At 42.8% G+C, this 22,484-nt stretch overlaps 1 protein-coding gene across 3 annotated transcripts in view; it reads left to right on the top strand.

The window, feature by feature from the left end:
• CCAR1 (cell division cycle and apoptosis regulator 1) overlaps window positions 1-22,484 on the top strand; it is a 268,378-nt gene that overhangs the window by 51,666 nt on the left and 194,228 nt on the right. For all 3 annotated transcript variants that reach the window (XM_030203453.1, XM_030203454.1, XM_030203452.1), the window contains exon 6: window positions 17,302-17,495. In XM_030203453.1, the coding sequence (XP_030059313.1) occupies window positions 17,302-17,495 (194 nt within the window). The remainder of the gene's footprint in view (window positions 1-17,301; window positions 17,496-22,484) is intronic.

The following is a 22,484-nucleotide window of genomic DNA, read 5'->3' as shown; positions in this document are numbered from 1 at the left end:
GTTTGGCTGTGATAAGTATGTTTTCTTTGCTAACCGGAGTTCCCGCTCTAAACGAATTATACCCATTGAGAGACGTTTAGATCTAGCGCTCATGTATGCTATTATCCCACCTCTCAAAACAGCCTTGGAGGCTTCCCAGAATATAATTGGAGAGTCACAAGATTCTGCATTGGTGGCTACATATTGCTCCCACTGTTCTTTGATATAAGTGGAGAAGGCCGCATCACAAAACAAAAAGGAAGGAAATTGCCAAAAATACCCCGACTCTCCCAGCGTATCAAAGGTTAAATCTATCCAGATTAGTGAATGGTCTGAGACTTCTAGGGGCCCTATATCCGCTTGTGAAACTCTTAAAAAAAAAAAAAAAAAAACAGTTGAAACTCTTAAAAAAAAAAAAACAGTCCTTCACCATAAGAATATAGTCTGTTTGAGACCAAGATTGATGGACTTTAGATTGATGTGTATAGTCTCTCATAGTTGGGTGTAAAAGGCACCATGGGCCCACTAACTGCAATGATTTACACACAAAGGGCAAGCCTCTGCTTCATCCCAACCCTTGGTTAGACCGGCCTCTTGAGCAGTCCAACTCAGAATCTATAACCTGGTTAAAATCTCCTATCCACACCCAAGGTGCATCTGAGTGCTGGAGTCCCAAGGAAATTAAAGACTGAAAGAACTGAGGTGAATAAGCATTTGGGCATATACTGCATATAGGTAAAAGCTTTGTCCAAACAAATTGATATGAAGTAAAACCACCCTCCCTTCTGAGTCTTTATAAATAAGTCTAGAGTGACATGGGAGGCCCTTTTTTTTATTAATTCTAGACTTCGTTCCTTTTGTCTTGCTGCACCTCACACCTGGAATAAACTTCCTGAGTCTGTACGTCTAGCCCCCTCCGGCCGTTTTCAAGTCCAAATTTAAAGCCCACCTCTTTACCACTGCTTTTGACTCCTAACCACTGCTCACTTGCCCTGTCCTTTTATCCTCACCTCTTTATTCCCTTACCCTTAATTTTTTTTCTGTCTGCCTGTCTTATCTAGATTATAAGCTCTTTGAGCAAGGATTGTCTTTTTTGTGTATGGTGTACAGCACTGCGTATGCCTTGTAGCGCTATAGAAATGATAAGTAGTAGTAGTAATTACCACTCTGCTTCTTCTATTACCAGATGAGGAATAAAAACACTCCACCCACCCACTGCTGACATAATTTCTTATGTTCTGAATCGGATAATTTAGTTTCCTGGATACATGCAATAGCCGCTTTGTGGTGTTTAAGCTGTGCCAGGATCTTGGATCGTTTCACTGGGGACGATATTCCCGAAACGTTCCAAGAGATAAGGCGAATGGTGGAGTTATTCACCAAATCCATATGTCTGAGAAAAGCCAAAAGATCCCTGAGCTATCAAGCAGATCTCTCCAAGGGCCCAGCCCCTCCCACGGAAAGATATACACACTCTTGAAGGGTCATAATATCTTTTCTCTCCCGATGGTGTCCCAGATAGTTGTATCATGAAGGCTAAAGACCTGTAATACCACTCCCTTGTCCTTTGATCTCCACTTTGCACACATTGCCCAAATCCCTGAAGCCCATCCCCACTTACACTCCACCTCCCTACCCGCCCGATCCCCCACACCACCCCCACCCCCCAAACACTCCTCTTGAACCCCTTGAATTAACATCAAAGCCCAATCTCTCTATGGAGGATAAGGCTAAGGGACGTAAAGATGCCAAAGAGCAAGGAACTCCCCCCCCCCCCCCTCTTGGTAATACAATCATCATTAATATATATGTATACCCTGGAGGAAAGGAGAAACAGGGGTGGTATGATACAGACGTTCAAATATTTGAAAGGTATTAATTCGCAAACGAACCTTTTCCGTAGATGGGAAGGTAGTAGAACTAGAGGACATGAAATAAGATTGAAGGGGGCAGACTCAAGAAAAATGTCAGGAAGTATTTTTTCACGGAGGGAGTGGTGGATACTTGGAATGCCCTCCCGCGGGAGGTGGTGGAGATGAAAACAGTAACGGAATTCAAAAATGCGTGGGATAAACATAAAGGAATCCTGTTCAGAAGGAATGGATCCTCAGAAGCTTAGTGGAGATTGGGTGGCAGAGCCGGTGGTTGGGAGGCGGGGCTAGTACTGGGCAGACTTCTACAGTCTGTGCCCTGAAAATGGCAGATGTAAATCAAGGTCAGGCATACACAAAAAGTAGCACATATGAGTTTATCTTGTTGGGCAGACTGGATGGACCGAGCAGGTCTTTCTGTGCCGTCATCTACTATGTTATTATACACTGAAACTGATAGCAAATAACATTAACATTATTTTCCCAACCTGTGAGAACAACTTCAATTTACTCCCAACCCCATTGAGTCACTGGTTCATGTCGTTTCCAAAGTTTGTATCCAAGCCACTGCCTCCTCCGAATTTAAAAAGGAGTGCCACTGGTGGTTGTGTTGGATCCTCAAAGTTGCAGGATATTGTAAGGAGAAGCGGCGCTTTCTAGCCACCAGTTGAACACATACTGCAGAAAAGGCCCTCCGCTTGGTGGTTTGGCCGACATTTGCGACGCAGATGCACTCAGATATTTGTCCATAGACTCCTAGACCCATGAGGTATGATTGTTCAAGAAATGTTTACCATCGGTATAAACAGATTGTTGAGGGGAGTGCGGGCACCCGCAGCAAACTAAGATTCGTCCGCTGCTGTTCACAGCATCACGTGACCCTTCGAGTTTGTTTATTTTTTTCCTGCTGCAGCTCCTTGTGACTCCTGGCAAATCACTTAAATCTTTATTGCCCCAGGTACAAAATAAGTACCTGTATATAACATGTAAACTGCTTTGATTGTAACCGGAGAAAAGTGGTCTATCAAATTCCATCCCCCTTCCCATTCCTAAAGTACTGATAATCTACCTCCCTCCCACTCCGCAGATCCAACATATCTCCCTTTCCCTTCTTTTTCTCCCTTTCCTCAGTTACATTTTCTCTTTCTTTCTTCCTCCCTCTTATTCACCAACTCACCATCCCTCCCCTCCACCCTCATGAGTAACAACACAAACTTGGTGGTGAGCAACACAAAGTTCTTTTAATGGCTGCTAGAGCTTACTGCTTTGGCAATATCTTCCACTGGTGACCTCTCCAGTTCTGCTTGCAGGTCTAGAAGCTCACTCCATTCCCCCCACTCAGGGTTCAGCATCTGCGCCCTCTCAATTCCTCCCACCCCCTATCTTCCTTCAAAGTGATCTTCTGTTGTTCCCTGGCATTGGCTGCTTGCAGCCAGGTCTGAAGCTTTCCCTCTGACCCGTCCTTCCCATGCAAAAACAGGAAGTGATATCAGAGGACGCAGAACAGACCAGAAGGAAAGCTTTGGAGCAGACTGCAGGCAGCATATGTGCATCGATGCCGCTGCTGGGGACCAACACAAGACTATTTTAAAGGTAGACTGATATGTGGGGGGTGATGTTGAATCCTGGTTGGAGGGAAAGATGCTGGATCATGCTGAGGACATGGGCCGGGAGTGGAAGAGAGTAGAAGAGATTTTTGGTGTAGATAGGAGATGCAATGTGATCAAAATCTCTAATAATCACAATTAATGATTAATACATTAATCACATAGTTAACTGCGATTAATTTGCAGCCTTAATTTGTAAATGATCTGGAAATGATGGGTAAAGTGATTAAATTTGCAGAAGACACAAAACTAAGGAAAGTTGTTAAAATGTATGTGGACTGTGAAAAACTCAGAAGAGTGAGGATCAAAATGGCAGATGAATTAATGTGGATAAATGCAAAGTGATGCACATTGGGAAGAATAGTCCAAATTATAGTTACCTGATGCTAGGTTCTACCTTAGGAGTCAGCACACAAGAAAAAGATCTGGGTGTCGTCATGGATAATATGATGAAATCTTCTGCTCAGTGTGCAGCAGCAGCCAAAAAAGAAAGCAGAATGCTAGCAATTATTAAGAAAGGGATAGAAAATAAGAGAGAGAATATTATAATGCCTCTATATTGCTCCATGGTGTGACCTCACTTTGAGCATTGCATATAATTCTGGTCGCCATATCTCAAAAAAGATATAGCAGTGTTAAAAAGGCCGATCAAAATGATTAAGGGGATGGAACTCCTCTCGTATGAGGAAACACTTGATGTTAGGGCTCTTCAGCTTGAAAAAGAGATAGCTGAGGGAGAGATATGACAGAGGTCTACAAAATCCTGAGTGGTGTAGAATGGGTAAATGTGAATCTTTTCTTTTTTTTTTTTCTCTTTCAAAAGATATAAAGACTAGGAGACACTTGGTGAAGTTACATGGTAATACTTTTAAAATGAATGGGAAGAAATATTTTTTTCACTCAACAAATTAGTTAAGCTCCGGAACTCATGGCTGGATATGGTAACAACAGTTAGTTTATCTGGGTTTAAAAAAAGGTTTGGACAAATTCCTGGAGGAAAAGTCCATAGTCTGCTATTGAGATATATTTAGAGGATGCTGGGCTTGATGGACCTTTCGTCTGTCCCAGTATGGCAATACTTATGTATCAATGTACTTTCCATTATGCCATATTTATTTAAAATACTCTTCTGTTCTAATAATACACCAGGCTTTTATTGGTTTGTAGTTTTCTGTCTCGACCCTTGAATCCTTTTTTGGTGTTATATTGGTTGCTGTCAAGTTCTGTGACTGATTTTAATTATATGTTAGAGATCACTTATTTCTCTAAGGGCTGACATTTGTGACCTGGGAACGCACGCGGGTTGGGGAGATGGAAGAAGACATGGAGATGTGCAAGCAAGACTTGGGGAAACTGCAAAAAGTGGTGAAGGCTGACACGCAAGAACTGCAGCAACTCAGGGAGCAGGTGGAGGACTTGGAGAATAGATTGCGCCGGAATAATCTACGATTCAAGGGAGTTCCTGAAGTAAACAGCTCTACCAATTGTGAAGAAATGATCCAAGATCTGTGTGGGTTCATTCTGAAGTCTGAGGAGGGAGGTCAGTTGCCATATTTTGGTATTCAGAGAGCACACAGAGTGGCCGGTCCGCAGCTGGGAACCCGCCAGAGAGACGTATGTTTTGCTGACTTCCCCTTCAAGGAGAAGATTTTGTCCAAAGCAAGGCAGCAAAAAGAGATCATCTGGAAAAATAGTAAAATTTGAGTGTTTCAGTATCTGGCTTGGACTACATTGCAAAAGCGTTTATCCTTCCGAGAAGTCACGAAATTTATGAGGTCAAAAGGGATCCAGTACAGGTGGCTTTTTCCATTTGGCATGTGGCTAACAGTGGATGGTACATCGCATAAAGTTAAAACCCTGGATGAGGCGTGGTCATCACTGCGCTCTTTGAGGTGTAAAGATATTCCTGGTCACAGGGAGCTGCGGGTGACAACCAAGGAGTCCGGAGTGGATTCAGCAGGGCAGAAGGTGGTGGATCGGGGGAAGATTTCTGACAAGCAAGCTCCCTGAGGAAATGTAGATCTGTGTGGACTTGTGGTGAACTGTTTGAATTAGGGGGGAGGTTGGGAGGAGGAGAATGGGATGATTGGATGTAAGGGCTATGGGATTATGTGGGGTGCTGGGAGGGATAGGTATTAGTGTTGGAGAGGTTAACGTTCAGAGAGAGGGTGTGGATTCCTCATGGGATGGCTGATTTATCGATAGAGAGATCAGCTGAAGGGAGGATGGGGGGAGTGGAGTTGGGGATGGGTTGGAGCAGAGGGATGGGGGTCGGGGAAATAAGGGAAGGCAGGGATTGTCTGTGGAGGATGGGAGGGGGAGAGGGGGGAAATCGGGGGGGGGAGTTGGGAGATAAGTTGGAGCAGGGGAGTGAGGGTTTGGAGCAGGGGAAAGAGACTGTGGGGAAGGAGAAAGGAAGAGGGAATGGGAGGGGGGAAGGGCAGGGAGAGACCTTAGTAGTGGGTACTTGGAATGTAAATGGGCTAAATAATCAGGGGAAACGCAGTAGAGTATTTAAGGAATTGGGCAGGTTGAAGTGGGATGTAACGTTTTTGCAAGAAACACATTTAAGACCGAGAGACGTTCATTTGTTGAGTCATAAACCCTTTCGGGAAGTGTTGATACATCAGGGAACAGGGCCAAAAAAGATGGGGGAGTGGCTATTTTGATTAGACAGACTTGTGGGATTGTAATTAAAGAGGTGTTTTATGACACTAGTGGGCGGTGTGTGGGCCTCAGAGGGTGGTTGCAGGGGAAGGAGCTGACATTGATTAACATTTGTGTTCCCGAATGTGGGACAGAGAGATTTTTACTAAACATTAAAAGCCGAAATCTTGGGATTTGTAAGAGGGCAGGTTGTGGTAGGGTGGGATTTCAGTATTGCTCCGGATGCAAGGCTGGATCATTCAGGAAGGGGAGGGCTGCAGAGTGGTCCTGGAAGGAAGGCATTGCTACAGTTTTTGAAGGGGTTGGAGGTAGTGGGTTCTTGGAGGATGTTGCATGGAACAAAGCTGGATTATACATTTTATTCACATGCAGCACAGACTTACTTCCAGATAGATGGGCTATGGGTGCATCATAATGGATGGCATATGGTGGGGGCTGCGGAGATAGAAACCATTTGTGTCTCGGACCATGCGCCAATGTGGATTAAATTGATTGGGTTAGGCCAAAGTAGAAGACAAGGAGTCTGGAGACTTAATGAATCACTGCTTCGGGATGAGAAAGTGCGGGAAGATATTCAGATCACTATTCAAGAATTCCGAAGCTTTAATGACAATGGGGAAGTAACAGATGGGGTGCTGTGGGATGCGCTGAAGGTAGTGGTGAGGGGAGCATTGATTAAATGGGGGTCATGAAAGAAAAGGGAAAAAGGGCAGCGCTCGTTGATGTTACGGATGAGGTTATTGTATTTGGAGCAGCAGCACAAAAGAAACCCTACACCGCAGGTATGGGCAGAACTTAAGCAAGTAAGAGGGGAGGTAGCGCAATTACAGATGGCAGAGGTGGATTTTATGAGAATTAAGCTCAAGCAGCAGCATTTTGAATTTGCTAATAAATCCAGTGCATTGCTGGTCAGGTTTTTGCTAGCACGGAGAGGGCGTTCTCTTATTAAGAAGTTGAAGGATGAGAGGGGAGATTGGCAATATACTGGCTTAGATATTGGAAACTGTTTTGTGAAATATTATCAGGAACTTTGTAGTGCTTCTGAGGAGAAATTGGAGGTTGATATTGCTCTGTTTTTGGACCAAATATCCCTACCAAACTTGGATGAGGCTGAAAGAGCTCAGCTTCCAGGGGAACCCATTAGAATGGGGGAGGTACAGGGTGTGATAAAACAACTCCCTAATGGTAAAGCACCAGGGTTGGATGGGCATTCGGCGAGATTTTATAAATGCTTTGTGGGGGAGTTGGGAGACCTCTTGGTACGGGTGGGAAATGGAGTTTTGGAAGGGGGTGGTCTACCGGCTTCTATGTCAGAGGCGGGGATATCGGTTTTACCTAAACCAGGGAAGGAGCCCGTGGTTTGTAGTGCCTATAGGCCGATTTCACTTCTGAATGTGGATGCCAAGATAGTTGCTAAGGTCCTGGCTAACAGGCTGGCTAGGGTATTGCCGAAATTAGTTCATGTGGATCAATCAGTATTTATCCCGAGGAGGCAGGTAGGGGATAACATTAGGCGTACTCTTCACTTGATATGGGAGGCGCAGAGATCTCAGGTTAGCACAGCTTTGTTGGCTATAGATGCAGAGAAAGCTTTTGATCGGGTAAGCTGGGGGGTTTTGCGTGCAGTGATGAATCGCATGGGCTTGGGTACTAGTTTTGGAGCTTGGTTGACAGCGTTGTACACTGAGCCGAAGGCGCGACTTCGTATTTATCCATTTTTCCAATTGGTAGAGGAATTAGGCAGGGATGTCCCTTATCGCCCCTTCTCTTCGCATTGTGCATAGAGCAGTTGGCGGCGATGGGGCGCCAGCATCCGGATTTGCAGGGTATTAGGGTTGGGGGGACGGAACATCGCATTGCGTTGTTTGTGGATGATGTGCTACTCTGTGTGATGGAGCCTGAGCAGACACTACCTTTGGTGTTGGAGATTTTCAAGGAATTTGAAAGGTATGCTGGCATAAGGGTTAACATGGATAAGAGTGAGCTATTGGGGATTTCTCTGGCACAGGGGGAGCAAAGTAGATTGAGAGCATTGTTTGCATTTAAGTGGGCTACGCACCACATTAGGTATGTGGGGATCCAGATCCCTAGGGACTTGGGTAGGGTATATAGTCTTAACTATGGGAATATAATAGATAAAATTCGGGGGGAATTGTCTCGGTGGAAGGGATTGTGGCTCTCGTGGTGGGGACACATGGCAGTGGTGAAAATGAATGTGTTACCTAGATAATTATTTTTTTTCAGGTGTTACAAGTGGCGGTTCCGAAACGGACATTTAAACAATTGCAGGGTTTGATGGCTCAGTTTATATGGGGGGGGGGGCAGGCAACCTCGTTTAGCTAGAAGAGTGTTATGGGGTGCTCCTGAGAGGGGGGTAGAGCAGTGCCTAATATTGAATGGTATTATGTGGCTGCCCAACTGAGGATGATTATGGACTGGGAGAGGGGGATATCTAAGGCTGCTAGCCAGTTAGAGCAAGCGTATAGCTCGAACAGGCCGCTGAACTCTTACTTATGGACTACTGAAGGAGTGGGTGTAATCGTGGCTGGAATACAGAATCCTTATGTGAGGCATCTGGCGGAATTGTGGGGAGAACTGCGGAAGAAGTGGGGTCGGTATGATAGGTTGTCGACGCTGGCGCCTTTGAAGTGGGAGCCAAAATTTGGGGCGGGATAGAGAATGCTAGTTTTGTGCGGTGGGAACAAGCAAGCATTGTGAATTTTCGGGCTGTGCTGCATGGGGGGAGGGTGAAGAGTTTTGGCACGCTGTGTTCCATGTTTAGTTTGTCGGGGAGGGAGGGAGTTAAATTTTCTTTATTTAGATTAAACATTTTGTGGGGGCAGTGGGATGGAGGGAGGGGAATCCTCAGGGGAGGGAAAGTTTGGAAAATCTATGGCTTTTGTTGAGGAGGGTTCCCAGACCAATTTCAGTGATATACACATTTTTAAGGGTATATGATTCCAGACCATTTGGTTTTCAGGGGGCTTGGGAGGAAGACCTAAATTGTAGTTTTTCTGATCAGGAGTGAGAAATTATTTGTGGGGAGGTGCAGAAAGCATCGGTGTGTGTCCTGGTACAGGAAAATGCATACAAAGTCTTATCCAGATGGTATTACAAACCTGAGAGATTGAAGCGGATGTACCTGGGTACATCAGACCTATGTTGGAGGTGCAATGTACATAGGGATTCATTTATGCACATATGGTGGACATGTCCCAGGGTGGTGCCTTTTTGGCAAGAGGTTATGAAGGCATTAGTAAAAGTGATGGGATCATCTTTGGTGTTCAGTCCCTTGGTGTGTCATTTGAGTTTATATAATGAGAGAGATTCTTGGGAGGAGCGGAAATGGTTGCGGTGGGGGTTGGCAGCAGCCAAATGCCTCATAGCACAGCATTGGAAGAGGGCAGATCCTCCAACATTGGGGGATTGGAAATGTAAATTGGGCCAGTTAATATGCATAGAGAGGTTAACGGCTTACTGTAGGGAGGGGACATTGAGACGTAAGGGGGGTTGGGCTCGACTACAGCAGCAAGTGGCAAGTATTTAGGTCTGTGGAGTATTATAGGAGGGGGGTGGGGAAAGTGAGAGTGAGTGCTCCAAAGAACTAGGGGGTGTTCTCAAGTTGAGTTGGGGTTGGAGATGGTTAGAGGAATGGGAAAGGGGATGTTGTATGTTGGGGGTACAAGGTATGGTTGGGTAGGGGATAATGTTCATGGAACTAATTTGATCTTTTGAGTTTTGTAGTAGTTGACATAATGCATGAGTTAGCTCCAGATGTAGTAGCTCAGGATGTATGAGCTCTTGCGTGGGCAAATGTGAGCAGGTTGTGCTCTTTGAGAAATTGAATGTTGCAGAGTTATCTTAATAAATAAAAAAATTTAAAGAGAACAAAAAAGAAAGAAAGAGGAAATAGAATGTTAGGATTTATTAAGAAAGGAATTGAGACTAAAAACTAAGAATTTATAATGCCTTTGTATCGCTCCACGGTATGACCGCTCCTCGAATATTGTGTGCAATTCTAGTCATCACAGGAGATACAGTGGCTTCTCTATGAGGAAAGGTTAAAGAGAATAGGGCTCTTCAGCTTGGAAGAGGTCAGCTGAGGGGGAGATGTGATAGAAGTCTGTAAAATCCTGAGTGGAGTGGAATGGGTAGACATGAATCACTTGTTTACTGTTTCGAAAAATAGAAGAGCTAGGGGCATATAATGAAGGCTACTAAGTAGTGCATTTAAAACAAATTGGAGAAAATATTTCTTGACTCAATTTGTAACTAAGCTCTGGATTTCATTTGCCAGAGAATGTGGTAAAAGCAGGTAGTATAGTATGGTTTTAAAAAGGTTTAGACAAGTTATTATTATTATTATTGCATTTGTATCCCACATTTTCCTACCTCTTTGCAGGCTCAATGTGGCTTACAATACATCATGAATAGTGGAAATACATGAGAAGTAAACATATAGTATTACAGAAGGAACTTGGGTAACATGATAATGCTAAAACATGGTATTAGTGTAACGAGCAGATATTATAGGACAATTCTGGATATAAGTGTAAAGGGTTCACATTTGTTGGTCTTTGTGGTATATCTTGTTAAAGAGATGGGTCTTCAGTAGTTTGCGGAAGTTAGTTAATTCATAGATCGTTTTTAAGTTGCATGGTAGCGCGTTCCAGAATTGTGTGCTCAAGTAGGAAAAGGTGGACACATGCATTAGTTTGTATTTTAGATCTTTGCAATTGGGAAAATGAAGATTAAGGAACATGCGGGATGATTTTTTAGCATTCCTGGGTGGTAGGTCTATCAGGTCTGACATATAGGCTGGGGCATCTCCGTGGATGATTTTGTGAACTAGAGTACATAATTTGAACGTGATGCGTTCTTTAAGAGGGAGCCAGTGTAACTTTTCTCGTAGTGGTGTAGCACTTTCATATTTTGTTTTGCCAAATATGAGTCTAGCTGCCGTGTTCTGAGCTGTCTGAAGTTTCTTGATTATTTGTTCTTTGCAGCCAGCATAGAGTGCGTTGCAGTAGTCTTAAGTGGCTAAGTACCATTGATTGTACCAGGTTTCGGAAGACGGTCCTTAGGAAGAAAGGTCTTACTCTTTTTAATTTCCACATTGAGTGGAACATCTTCTTGGTTGTGTTTTTCACGTGATTCTCAAGTGTGAGGTATCGATCAGTGGTGACTCCAAGAATCTTTAGGGTGTCCAAAATTGGAAGATTCAGTTTTGGTGTGTTAATGGTGGTGAATTTGTTCGTGTTATGTTGAGAGGTGGGTATTAGGCATTGGGTTTTTTCTGCATTGAGTTTCAGTTGAAATGCATCCGCCCATGAATGCATGATATGTAGACTTTGGTTGATGTCATTGGAAATTTCCTTCAAGTCTTGTTTAAATGGGATGTAGATCGTTACGTCATCTGCGTATATGTATGGGTTTAGGTTTTGGTTTGATAGTAGTTTGGCTAAGGGTATCATCATTAAGTTGAATAAGGTCGGTGAGAGGGGGGATCCCTGTGGAACTCCGCATTCAGGTATCCATGTGGCTGATGTAATTGAATTAGATGTCACTTGGTATGATCGTGTTGTTAGGAATCCCTTGAACCAATTGAGAACGTTGCCTCCAATTCCGAAGTACTCGAGGATATGTAATAGTATTCTATGATCAACCATGTCGAAAGCGCTAGACATGTCAAATTGTAGAAGTAGTATATTCTTGCCAGTTGCAATTGTTTGTTTGAATTTAGTCATGAGAGTAACTAGTACTGTCTTAGTACTGTGGTTGGTCCGAAATCCTGATTGGGAGTCGTGTAGTATTGAGAATTTGTCTGAGTAGTTTGTGAGTTGTTTGGTCACCATCCCTTCCGTTATTTTGGTTATTAAGGGAATGGATGCTACTGGTCTGTAATTGGTTAGTTCGCTAGCACTTTTCTTTGCGTCTTTGGGTATGGGGGTGAGTAGAATGTTTCCTTTCTCCTTCGGGAAGAATCCGTTTTGTAACATATAGTTCATGTGGTTCGTTAAGTCTATTATAAATTGTTGAGGGGCATATTTCATAAGGTTGTTTGGGCATATGTCTAATTTGCAATGAGATTTGGCGAATCTTTTGAGCGTTTGGGAGATTTGGTCCTCCGATAATATCTCGAAGTTGGTCCAGGTTCTGTCTGCTGGGTTATATACCAGGTTCTGGATCTAGACAGTCAAGTATTTCTGCGTAATCGATGGTACTGACAGGTATTTTGAGTCGCAATTGTACAATTTTCTCATTGAAGTATTTTGCGAGATTGTCTGCTCCTGGTTTGTCTTTGTTGTTGGTTGTGACTGGTGTGATATCTAGTAGTTTATTCACGAGTTGGAAGAGTTTGTGTGTGTCCTTGTAGTTTGGTCCAATTACTGTTTTGTAATGTAGTCTTTTAGTTTGTCTTATGGTATATTTATATTTTCTTTGAAGTTGCTTCCAGGTGTTAAGTGTGGGGTCGTCTTTCTTTTTATTCCTAGCTCGTTCTAATCTTCTAACTTGTGTTTTAAGTTGTTTCAGTTCTTCGTTGAACCATGGTATTGAGTTTTTTCTGTGTGATGTTCTGGTTTGGGTTGGGGCAATATTATCTAAAATTGCTCTGCATCTATCGTCCCATTCTTCTTAACAGAAGAGTCAATAAACCATTTTGAAGGGAGACTTAGGAAAATCCACTGTTTATTTCTGGGATAAACAGCATAAAATCTTTTTTACTCTTTTTGAGATCTTGCTAGATACTTGTGATGGGCTCCACCTTAACCAGAGTGGGACCAGGCTGCTGGCATTGGCATTTAAAAAGGAGATAGAACAGCTTTTAAACTAGAACCTGGGGGAAGGCCAACAGTTGTTCAGAAGCGCAAGGTTCAGAATGAGGTATCATTCAAAGATATCACCAAAACAGGGAAGATAGGGTATCCCAATAGTGAGGTTGCAATAGAGACCATAGTAAACCAGGTGTGTTTAAATAAACAGCAGACTAAAGATTGCAAATTAACACTGCCAACTGCTGAGCAAGATGTAAATAGGAACAACAAACATAGTTTGAAATGTCTATATGTGAATGCCAGAAGCCTAAGAAATAAGATGGGAGAGTTAGAATATATTGCACTAAATGAAAATTAGATATAATAGGCATCTCTGAGACCTTGCGGAAGGAGGATAACCAGTGGGACACTGTCATACCAGGGTACAAATTATATCGTAGTGATAGGGTGGATCAAATTGGTGGTGGGGGGGGGGGGGTAGCATTGTATGTTAAGGAGAGCCTTGAATCAAAATAGATTGAAAATTCTGCAGGAAACAGAACACATCTTGGAATCCCTATGGATTGAAATTCTATGTGTAAATGGGAAAAGGATAGTGATAGGAGTATACTACTGTCCACCTGGCCAGAATGAACGGACAGATGTAGAAATGTTATAGAAATTAATGGATGATTTCAATTACCCCAATATTGACTGGGTAAATATAAAATCAGGGCATGCTAGGGAGGTAAAATTCCTTGACAAAATCAAGGACTGCTTTGTGGAGCAGCTGGTACAGGAGCCAACAAGAGAAGGAAAAATTCTAGACTTAGTCCTTAGTGGAGCACATGATCTGGTGCGGGAGGTAATAATGATGGGGCCGCTTGATAACAGTGATCTTAATATGATCAGATAATGATATCAGCTTTGGAGTAAATACAGAAAAATTCAGTACATTAGCTTTTAACTTTTAAAAAGGAGACTATGATAAAATGAGAAAAACGGTGAAAAAAAAAACTTAGAGGAGCGACTGCAAAGGTCAGAAGTTTCCACCAGGCGTGGATGCTGTTCAAAAATACCATCCTGGAAGCCCAGTCCAAATACATTCTGTGTATTTAAAAAAAAAAGGAAGGAAGGCTAAACGACAGCCAGCAAGGTTAAAAAGTGCGGTGAAGGAGGATATTAGAGCTAAGAGAAAATTCTTCAGAAAATGGAAGAAGGAACTCACTGAAAATAATAAGAAACAGCATAAGAAATGGCAAGTCAAATTCAAAGCGCTAATAAAGAAGGCAAAGAGGGACTTTGGAAAAAAAAAGTTTGTGTTGGAGGCAAAAACACATAGTAAAAATTTTTGCTATATTAAAAGCAAGAAGACAGCAAAAGAATTAGTTGGACCACTAGATGACTGAGGAGTAAAAGGGGCACACAGGGAAGACAAAGCCATAGCAAACAGATTAAATGAATTCTTTGCTTCGATCTTCACCGTGGAAGATTTGAGAGAGATACAGGTACCAGAAAAGATATTCAAAGCCGACGGGTCAGAGAAACTGAATGAAATCTCTGTAAGCCTGGAAGATGTAATGGTACAATTTGACTAATTAAAGAGTAGCAAATAGCCTGGACTGGAGGATGTTTATCCCAGAGTACTGATAGAATTGAAAAATGAACTTGCAGAACTATTGTTAATAATATGATCCGGGAAATTATAGACAGGTGAGCCTGACGTCGGTGCCGGGCAAAATGGTAGAGACTATTATAAAGAACAAAATTACAGAGCATATTCAAAAGCATGAATTAATGAGACAAAGCCAACATAGATTTAGTGAAGGGGAAATCTTGCCTTTCTTTGAAGAGTTGAACAAACATGTGGATAAAGGTTAGCTGGTAGATATTGTGTATCTGATTTTTCAAAAGTCATTTGACAAAGTACCTCATGAAAGACTCCAGGGGAAATTGGAGAGTAATGGGATAGGAGATAGTGTACTATTGTGGATTAAAATCTGGTTAAAAGATAGAAAACAGAGAGTAGGGTGAAATGGTCATTATTCACAATGGAGAAGGGTAGGTAGTAGGGTTTCCCAGGGGTCTGTTCTCGGACTGTTGCTTTTTTAACATATTTATAAATGATCTGGAGGTTAGAGTAACAAATGAGGTAATTAAATTTGCTGATGACACAAAGCTGTTCAAAGTTGTTAAATCGCAAGAGGATTGTGAAACATTACAAGAGGACCTTACGAGACTGGATGACTGGGCATCCAAAGGGCAGATGACATTTAATGTGAGCAGGTGCAAAATGATGCACATGGGAAAGAGAAACTTGAACTATAGCTACGTAATGCACAGTTCCACGTTAGGAGTAACTAACCAGGTGTCATTGTTGATGATACGTTGAAACCCTCTGCTCAGTGTGCATTGGTGGCTAAGAAAGCAAATAGAATAACTATTAATAGGAATGGAATGGAATGGAAAACAAAAATGAGGATGTTTTAATGCCTTTGTATCACTCCATGGTGCGACTGCACCTCTTGTTTGCAGTTCTGGTCACTGCATCTCAAAAAAGATAGTAGAATTAGAGAAGGGCAACGAAAATGATAAAGGCGGTGGGATTACTTCCCTATGAGGAAAGGCTAAAGTGACTAGAGCTCTTCAGCTTGGAGAAGAGATTGCTGAGGGGAGATATGATAGAGGTCTATAAAATAATGAGTAGAAAGAAACGAGTAGACATGAATTGCTTGTTTAGACTTTCCAAAAATACTTGGACTACGGGGCAAGCAGTGAAGCTACAAAGAAGTACATTTAAAACGAATCTGAGAAAATATTTCTTCACTCAACGTGTAATTAAACTCTGGAATTTGTTACCAGAGAATGTAGTAAAATTAGTTAGCTTAGCTGGGTTTAAAAATTGTTTGGATAGCTTCCTAAAAGAAAAGTCCATAGGCCATTATTCAAATGAATTGGGGAAAATCCACTGCTTATTTAAGCAGCATAAAATGTACTTTTTTGGGATCTTGCCAGGTACTTGTGACCTGGATTGGCCACTGTTAGAAACAAGATGCTGGGCTTGATGGACCTTTGTTCTGTCCCAGTATGGCGTGCCTCAGGGATTGGTGCTGGAGCCGATTCTGTTCGATATATTTGTGAGTGACATTGCCAAAGGGTTAGAAGGTAAAGTTCTGAGGATCTGAAGGCGACGAAACAGTGTGACAAGGCGGTGGCCATAGCCAGAAGGTTGCTTGGCTGTATAGACAGAGTTGTGACCAGCAGAAGAAAGGAGGTGTTGATGCCCCTGTACAAGTCGTCGGTGAGGTCTCACCTGGAGTATTGTGTTGAGGCCGTATCTTGCTAAGGATGTAAAGAAAATTGAAGCGGTGCAAAAAAAACTACAAAAATGGTATGGGATTTACGTTACAAAACGTATGAGGAGAGACTTGCTGACTTGAACATGTATACCCTGAAGGAAAGGAGAAACAGGGGTGATATGATACAGACATTCAAATATTTGAAAGGTATTAATCCGCAAACTAACCTATTCCGGAGACAGGAAGACGGTAGAACTAGAGGACTTGAAATGAGGTTGAAGGGGGGCAGATTCAAGAAAAATGTCAAAGTATTTTTTCATGTAGAGAGTGGTGGATACTTGGAATGCCCTCCCGCGGGAGGTGGTGGAGATGAAAACGGTAACAGAATTCAAAAATGCGTGGGATAAATATAAAGGAATCCTATGAAGTAATGGATCCCCAGAAGCTTTGCTGAGATTGGGTGGCAGCACTGGTGGGGAGGCGGGGCTAGTGGTTGGGAGGCGGGGCTAGTACTGGGCAGACTTCTATGGTCTGTACCCTGAAAATGGTAGATACAAATCAAGGTCTGGTATACATATAAAGTAGCACATATGAGTTTATCTTGTTGGACAGACTGGATGAACCGCATAGGTCTTTTTCTGCCGTCACCTACTATGTTACTATGTAATACAGGCAGGTGCACTAAATATAAGTGGGAATTTATTTCCCACATCTGTTTAAAGTTATGCAGGTTTTCAGCAAAGCTATGTGTTCACCTGTGAATTCTGAAAACACCAGCATAATTTTAAATGGGCAATTTATCTGTTTGAATGCAGAAACAATAAGAATGTATTTAAACTTGAACGTATAAGTTATCTGGAAATCAGGTGTATATATATATATATATATATATTATATATATATATATATTTCATTGCTCTCTGCATAATCAAATTGTCCACCCTACCCAAATGCCACATAAATTTAAAATGGCTAATTTTTAACCATATAACAACTTACATAGCCAACAGTTACACACATAAGTGCTAGAAATGTAAAAGAAAAATCACTTAATGAGTTTGTGTCTGCCACCGTTTGCCTTAGAGTTTTTGGATATTGAGCACCTTTTCTCTGTTCTTTGCAGCCTGCTGTAGCACTTCCTACAAGCCTTAGCCTGTCTACTCCACAACCAACAGCTCAGATAACAGTGTCATACCCAGCTCCACGGTCAAGCCAGCAGCAAACACAGCCACAAAAGCAGCGTGTTTTCACAGGGGTGGTGAATAAACTGCATGAGACATTTGGATTTGTGGATGAAGATGTCTTCTTTCAGCTTAGGTAAGTTGTATACCATGTATTAGGGCTGCATTATTGGAAATGCTTGATATCAGGATTTTGATAAGGAATTCAGTGTTCCAGAACATCACTGCTCTGGTATTATTTGTTATACAAATTTACTAAACCGCCCAGCCAAATACTGTATATTTAGGCATCGTTTTAGTACAATGTGTCTTGATATGATGCTTTAAGGTGCGTTCACCCAACAAAATATTTCTTTACAGAAATCTTTGGATAGACTCCTGATGGCAGGGGCAACAGAACACCTTTTTGGTTGGAGGGGGCCAAACAAAAAACCAGCCAACCAAGTCTTCCCCACCCCCAGCTCTATCCCTTCCTCCCATCATGATTTCTCACTTTATATTTACATTTAATGTCATTTTTGGATACATTTTGTTTAAATCATATAAAGGGCAATTCTGTAATCTAGGTGCCCACATTTGTGGTCATGTTAGACATGTAAAAGTTTAGAATATTAGCACTTATGGCTGTATTTGTGCACATACCTGTATAAGTGCTAGCAGGGTGCCTAGATGCTATTTTACAAATATCCACTTAACCCACATAGTATGTATTTGCAAGGGGGCTGTGTCCATGGTTATAACATGGATGGGACTTACATGTATCTCCCAATTATGCAGATAACTTACAGAATGCTGTAAGTTGATTGTATCCTTACTACATTTAGGTGCCCGCCCTTATGCTAGCTCTATGGCTGATATAACTGCAGGTTCTTAAATGTTAGGTATGCCGATACCAGGTTACACTAACATTCCATAATGGAACTTAGGTGTCTAGGTTCCATTATAGCAGGGATGTCCAACCTTGGTCCTTGAAGGCCATGGTCCAGTCAGGTTTTCAAGGTTTCCCCAATGAATAAGCCCTGGTGAGGGCCGAGGTTAGACCACCCCCCCCCCCCCCCCCACACACACACACATTATAGAATGGGCTTTTATCACACAGACATAATTTCTTCAAATTGTGGTAATTATAGTACCCATAACTAGAGTTGTACCAAATAACATTTAAATGGAGGTATCCACTTATAGACTTGCCTTCTAAGAGTATAATAATTATTCACATGGGACATGCCCAGCCGAAAGAAATCCTCCCCCAACAGGGCAGAAGTGTGATGTTTAACTTTACAACTTAACATATGGAAATCCTGTTTGGATTTTTAGCCGCTCCCTCAGAGAGCAAATGCTTAATGGAGGGAAGGGTGCTCTCATCTGAGAGAGCCTGCTTAAGCAAGTAAGCCTGGTGCAAAAGCATACAAATTCAAGAGAAAGCAGCATCTGGACAGCTCTGGCTGTAGATGGCACTGACAGGCCCCTGCAGACACACAAAGCCAGAATTCCGTGTCAGAAATAGCCACGTGTGGATCCAAGATGGCCGCAGTTCCCACAGCTGAAACGGCTGTTGCGAGGCATCAGAAGAACCCTCCCTCACACAGGAAACAATGAGCCCTGACACCAAACGACATGCTGCACAGTGAGAGCAGCGTTTGACAAAGTCAGCCACAAACAGAGAAAGAAAAAAATTCAGCCATGTACATCAGAAGATCCAACAGTAGAAAATTAAAGCGGTACTCACCTTCAGAATATAACTGTCACAAAACACCTAGCCACCCGCCTTGAGCTAACCCGTGGCCACTTAGAAGGTCTACCCCTAGCACAGCTCAGGTCCGCCTGCACTTGTCGCTTGTGCTCTACACCACCATCCTCTTCCCACCAATTGGGTCCCAACTGCCTCTGGGTGAGTCTCCTGCTCTCAGTTCCTAGAAAGCACTCACAGACCCAACACACAAACAATCAGGATTCTTAGTCCAGACAAGCAGAGGCAATAAACTAGAAGTGTTTATTGTCATGAAAAATTAGAACAATGAACAGAAAAGGTGCAATCAGCAAAACAGTAACAAGTAACTGAATATGGATCAATTATAAAACTATCTAAACATTTACTATCTAAATAGTATCTAGGGAGATCAGGACATATAGCTGCTCAAAGGTTATCAAATATAACAGTTCACAGGGCATCAGCAAAGAGATCTTTCTCTTTTCTTCCCGACTTCCTGAAAAAAAATACCAAACACAATTCTGGGTGACCACAAAAATCGGTTTCAAATATTAAATTGGTATACTATAACAGAAACCCTTATCAAAACTCTTCAAATTAAAGAAAAATTCTCATTGATTCATAATATACAAATAATTGTGTTTTTTTTTAAAACAATAAAAGATATATAAATAATTTGTTGTTGTGCTCAGTTTTTTTTTTTATTTTTTTTTTGTGTATTGCCGTGAACTAAAAGTCCAAGTTATGCAGGAACACCACATTTACATCATAGCACATCCTACCTCCATCCTGATCAAAGTATTAAAATTGTGAACAGTACACCAAAAAAACTGAGCACAACAAATAATTATTTATATATATTTTATTGTTTTTTTTTAAAAACTGTTATTTGTATATTATGAATCAATGAGAATTTTTTCTTTAATTTGAAGAGTTTTGATAAGGGCTCCTGGAAAAAAAAGCCAGTTCATCCTAGATGAATTGAACTCCTGGGCCAATCAGAGCCCAGAACTAGTAGTTTTAAAAATAGCTCTCCACATCACTGCTTCTGCAAACCTGATGATGGCCAGCACTAAGAAGCCTGCCTAAAGCCTTCCATGTCCATGAGGCAATGCATTACAGCCCAGTGGTCCACTCCTGATCTGGTTTAAAGGTACCATGTCTTGCTTGTATCCTGTTTCCCAAGATGAGCTGGTAAGTTGCAGCTGCCTAAGTCGGATGCTCTGGTAACTGCCATCAAGAACTCTGCCAGTGGAAGGTGGCATTGCACTCAAGGATATTCAGGATAGGAAATTTGGAATCCTCTCTGAAGTTGTGTTTTGAGGTGACCTCCTTGTCCTTGCAAGCCTCAGTATGTAGTTCCTACTTGGCTAGGGTGTGCCTTAGCTGGGTTCACAGGTTGCTGATGCTCTGGCTGATTCTGAGTCCTGCTGCTGCTTTTCAATTACCATCCCTTGAGACCAGCCTGGCCTACTTGGCAGACTCTCTGTATGATCTTCGAGCCTCTGCCAAGCAAATGGCCTTGGAAGTTATGGTCATTGGGTCATTGGTTATGCCATTGGGCAGCGGATGCAGCATCCAAGCAGTGCCATTCCAAACTTCCCTTCAGGGGGAAACTTCTCTTTGGAGAAGATCTGGTAAAGCTGTTCAAGGATTTGGGGGACTCAAGTCTCAGCAGTTACCTGAGGATAAGCCCCACTCTTCTAGTTCAGGCCAATCGTGCATGCACCTTAAGGAGGTTTAAATGATACAGGTCAAGTCGGGCTCCTTCCTTCCAGAGACCCAGTACCAACAATGGCAGACCTTTCAAGCTAACAAAAGAAACTCCTCCCAGTTGCCAGAGCTTCTCCAACCTCTCATCCATTGTAATGATGGGGTGCCAGTTCAGTTTTCTCCAGGGATAATAGGTGTGCCACTTGCTCACTTTGTAGAGGAGTGGACCAAAGTTACTTTGGACCAGTGTGTCTTAGATATCATCAGACACGGTTACAATTAGAGTTCTTCTCTCCCATCACAGATTTTTTTTGTTGTTGTTGGAATCCCCATGCAAAACCTTGCACAAACAGCAGGTGGTACTGACCACATTGCAAAACCTAGAGCAGTTGGGGGCGGATGCCCCGGTCCCTGCTCTGGAAAGAGTGCAGGGGTGTTATTCCATTTATTTTTTGGCGCCAAAGAAGGGTGGTTGTTCCATTTGGTGCTGGACCTTAAGCATGTCAACAAGTCCCTGAGAGTGAAGCATTTTCGAATGGATGTCCTGTGTTCTGTCATAGCAGCAATATGTGCAGGGGAGTTCTTCATTTCCTTAGACCTGAAGGAGGTGTATTTTCATATCCCTATTTGGCCTCCTTATCAGCGCTTCACTGTGCTAGGTCACCATTTTCAGTTCCGAGCGATGTCCTTTGGGCTCTCCACTGCCCCCAGAACCCTCTTCAAGGTCATGGTAGTTGTGGCAGCCTTCCTTCGTTGAGAAGGCATCAGAGTTCACCCCTACTTGGATGACTGAGTGATCAGAACATCCACTTTTGAGGAGAGTATTTAGGTGATGGCTCAAGTGATTGCTGTACTCCAAGACTTGCATTGTGTCATGAATCTACCTAAGAGTCATCTGGTCCCTTCCCAGTCTCTAGAATATTTGGGTCTTCTTCGACACCTTGCAAGGGAAAGTATTTCTCCCAATTCTCAGAAGGGAGAAACTCCAATGCAAATACAGTGGGTGCTACAGCTCTCTGCTTCAGGGGCATGGGATTATGTGCAGATCCTGTGTTCCACGGCAGTCACTCTAGAGGTGGTGCCCTAGGCGAGGACTCGCATGCACCCCTTTCAGCATGCTTTCTTAGCCCGTTGGTCTCCTTTGTCTCAAGACTATGACCGTCATCTCTGATGGTCTTCTCAGGTGAAGCGCAGCATGTCTTGGTGGCTGCAGTCATCCAGTCTGTGAAAGGGAATGGCTCTAGCCACTCAGTTCTGGATGGTGGTGACCACGGATGTGAGCTTGTCCGGCTGGCCACCAGGACTCTGTGCTGGACTAATCAATTATTTGAAGCTGAGGGCTGTCTGGCCAGCCCCCCGGCCTTCCAGTCACTTCTCAAGGGTGATCCGGTACAGATCTTTTGGGACAGTGTGATGGTGGTGATTTACATCAACCGTTAGGGGGGCACTCGGAGTGCACTACTGGCCTTGGAGCTTGTTGGTTAATCCAGTGGGTGGAGGAGTACATGCCTTTGCTTCTGGCGTTCCACGTTGTAGGAGCATTGAATGTCTTGGATAAGACCTTGCCAGATGTGAGGGGTTCTTCTAACATTGGTAACATTACCATTTCTAACCATTCTCCTGTATGGTCTACTATTTCATCACTTAGGGAGGAAGACTGGGACAAGCGATGGGCGATCAACAATCTTTTGCTGCAAGATT

Source organism: Microcaecilia unicolor, chromosome 5 (genome assembly GCF_901765095.1).
Source record: "Microcaecilia unicolor chromosome 5, aMicUni1.1, whole genome shotgun sequence".
Lineage (NCBI taxonomy): Eukaryota > Metazoa > Chordata > Amphibia > Gymnophiona > Siphonopidae > Microcaecilia > Microcaecilia unicolor.
The sequence above is the reverse complement of the archived record's forward strand: the minus strand, read 5'-3'. Positions and strand labels throughout refer to the sequence as shown.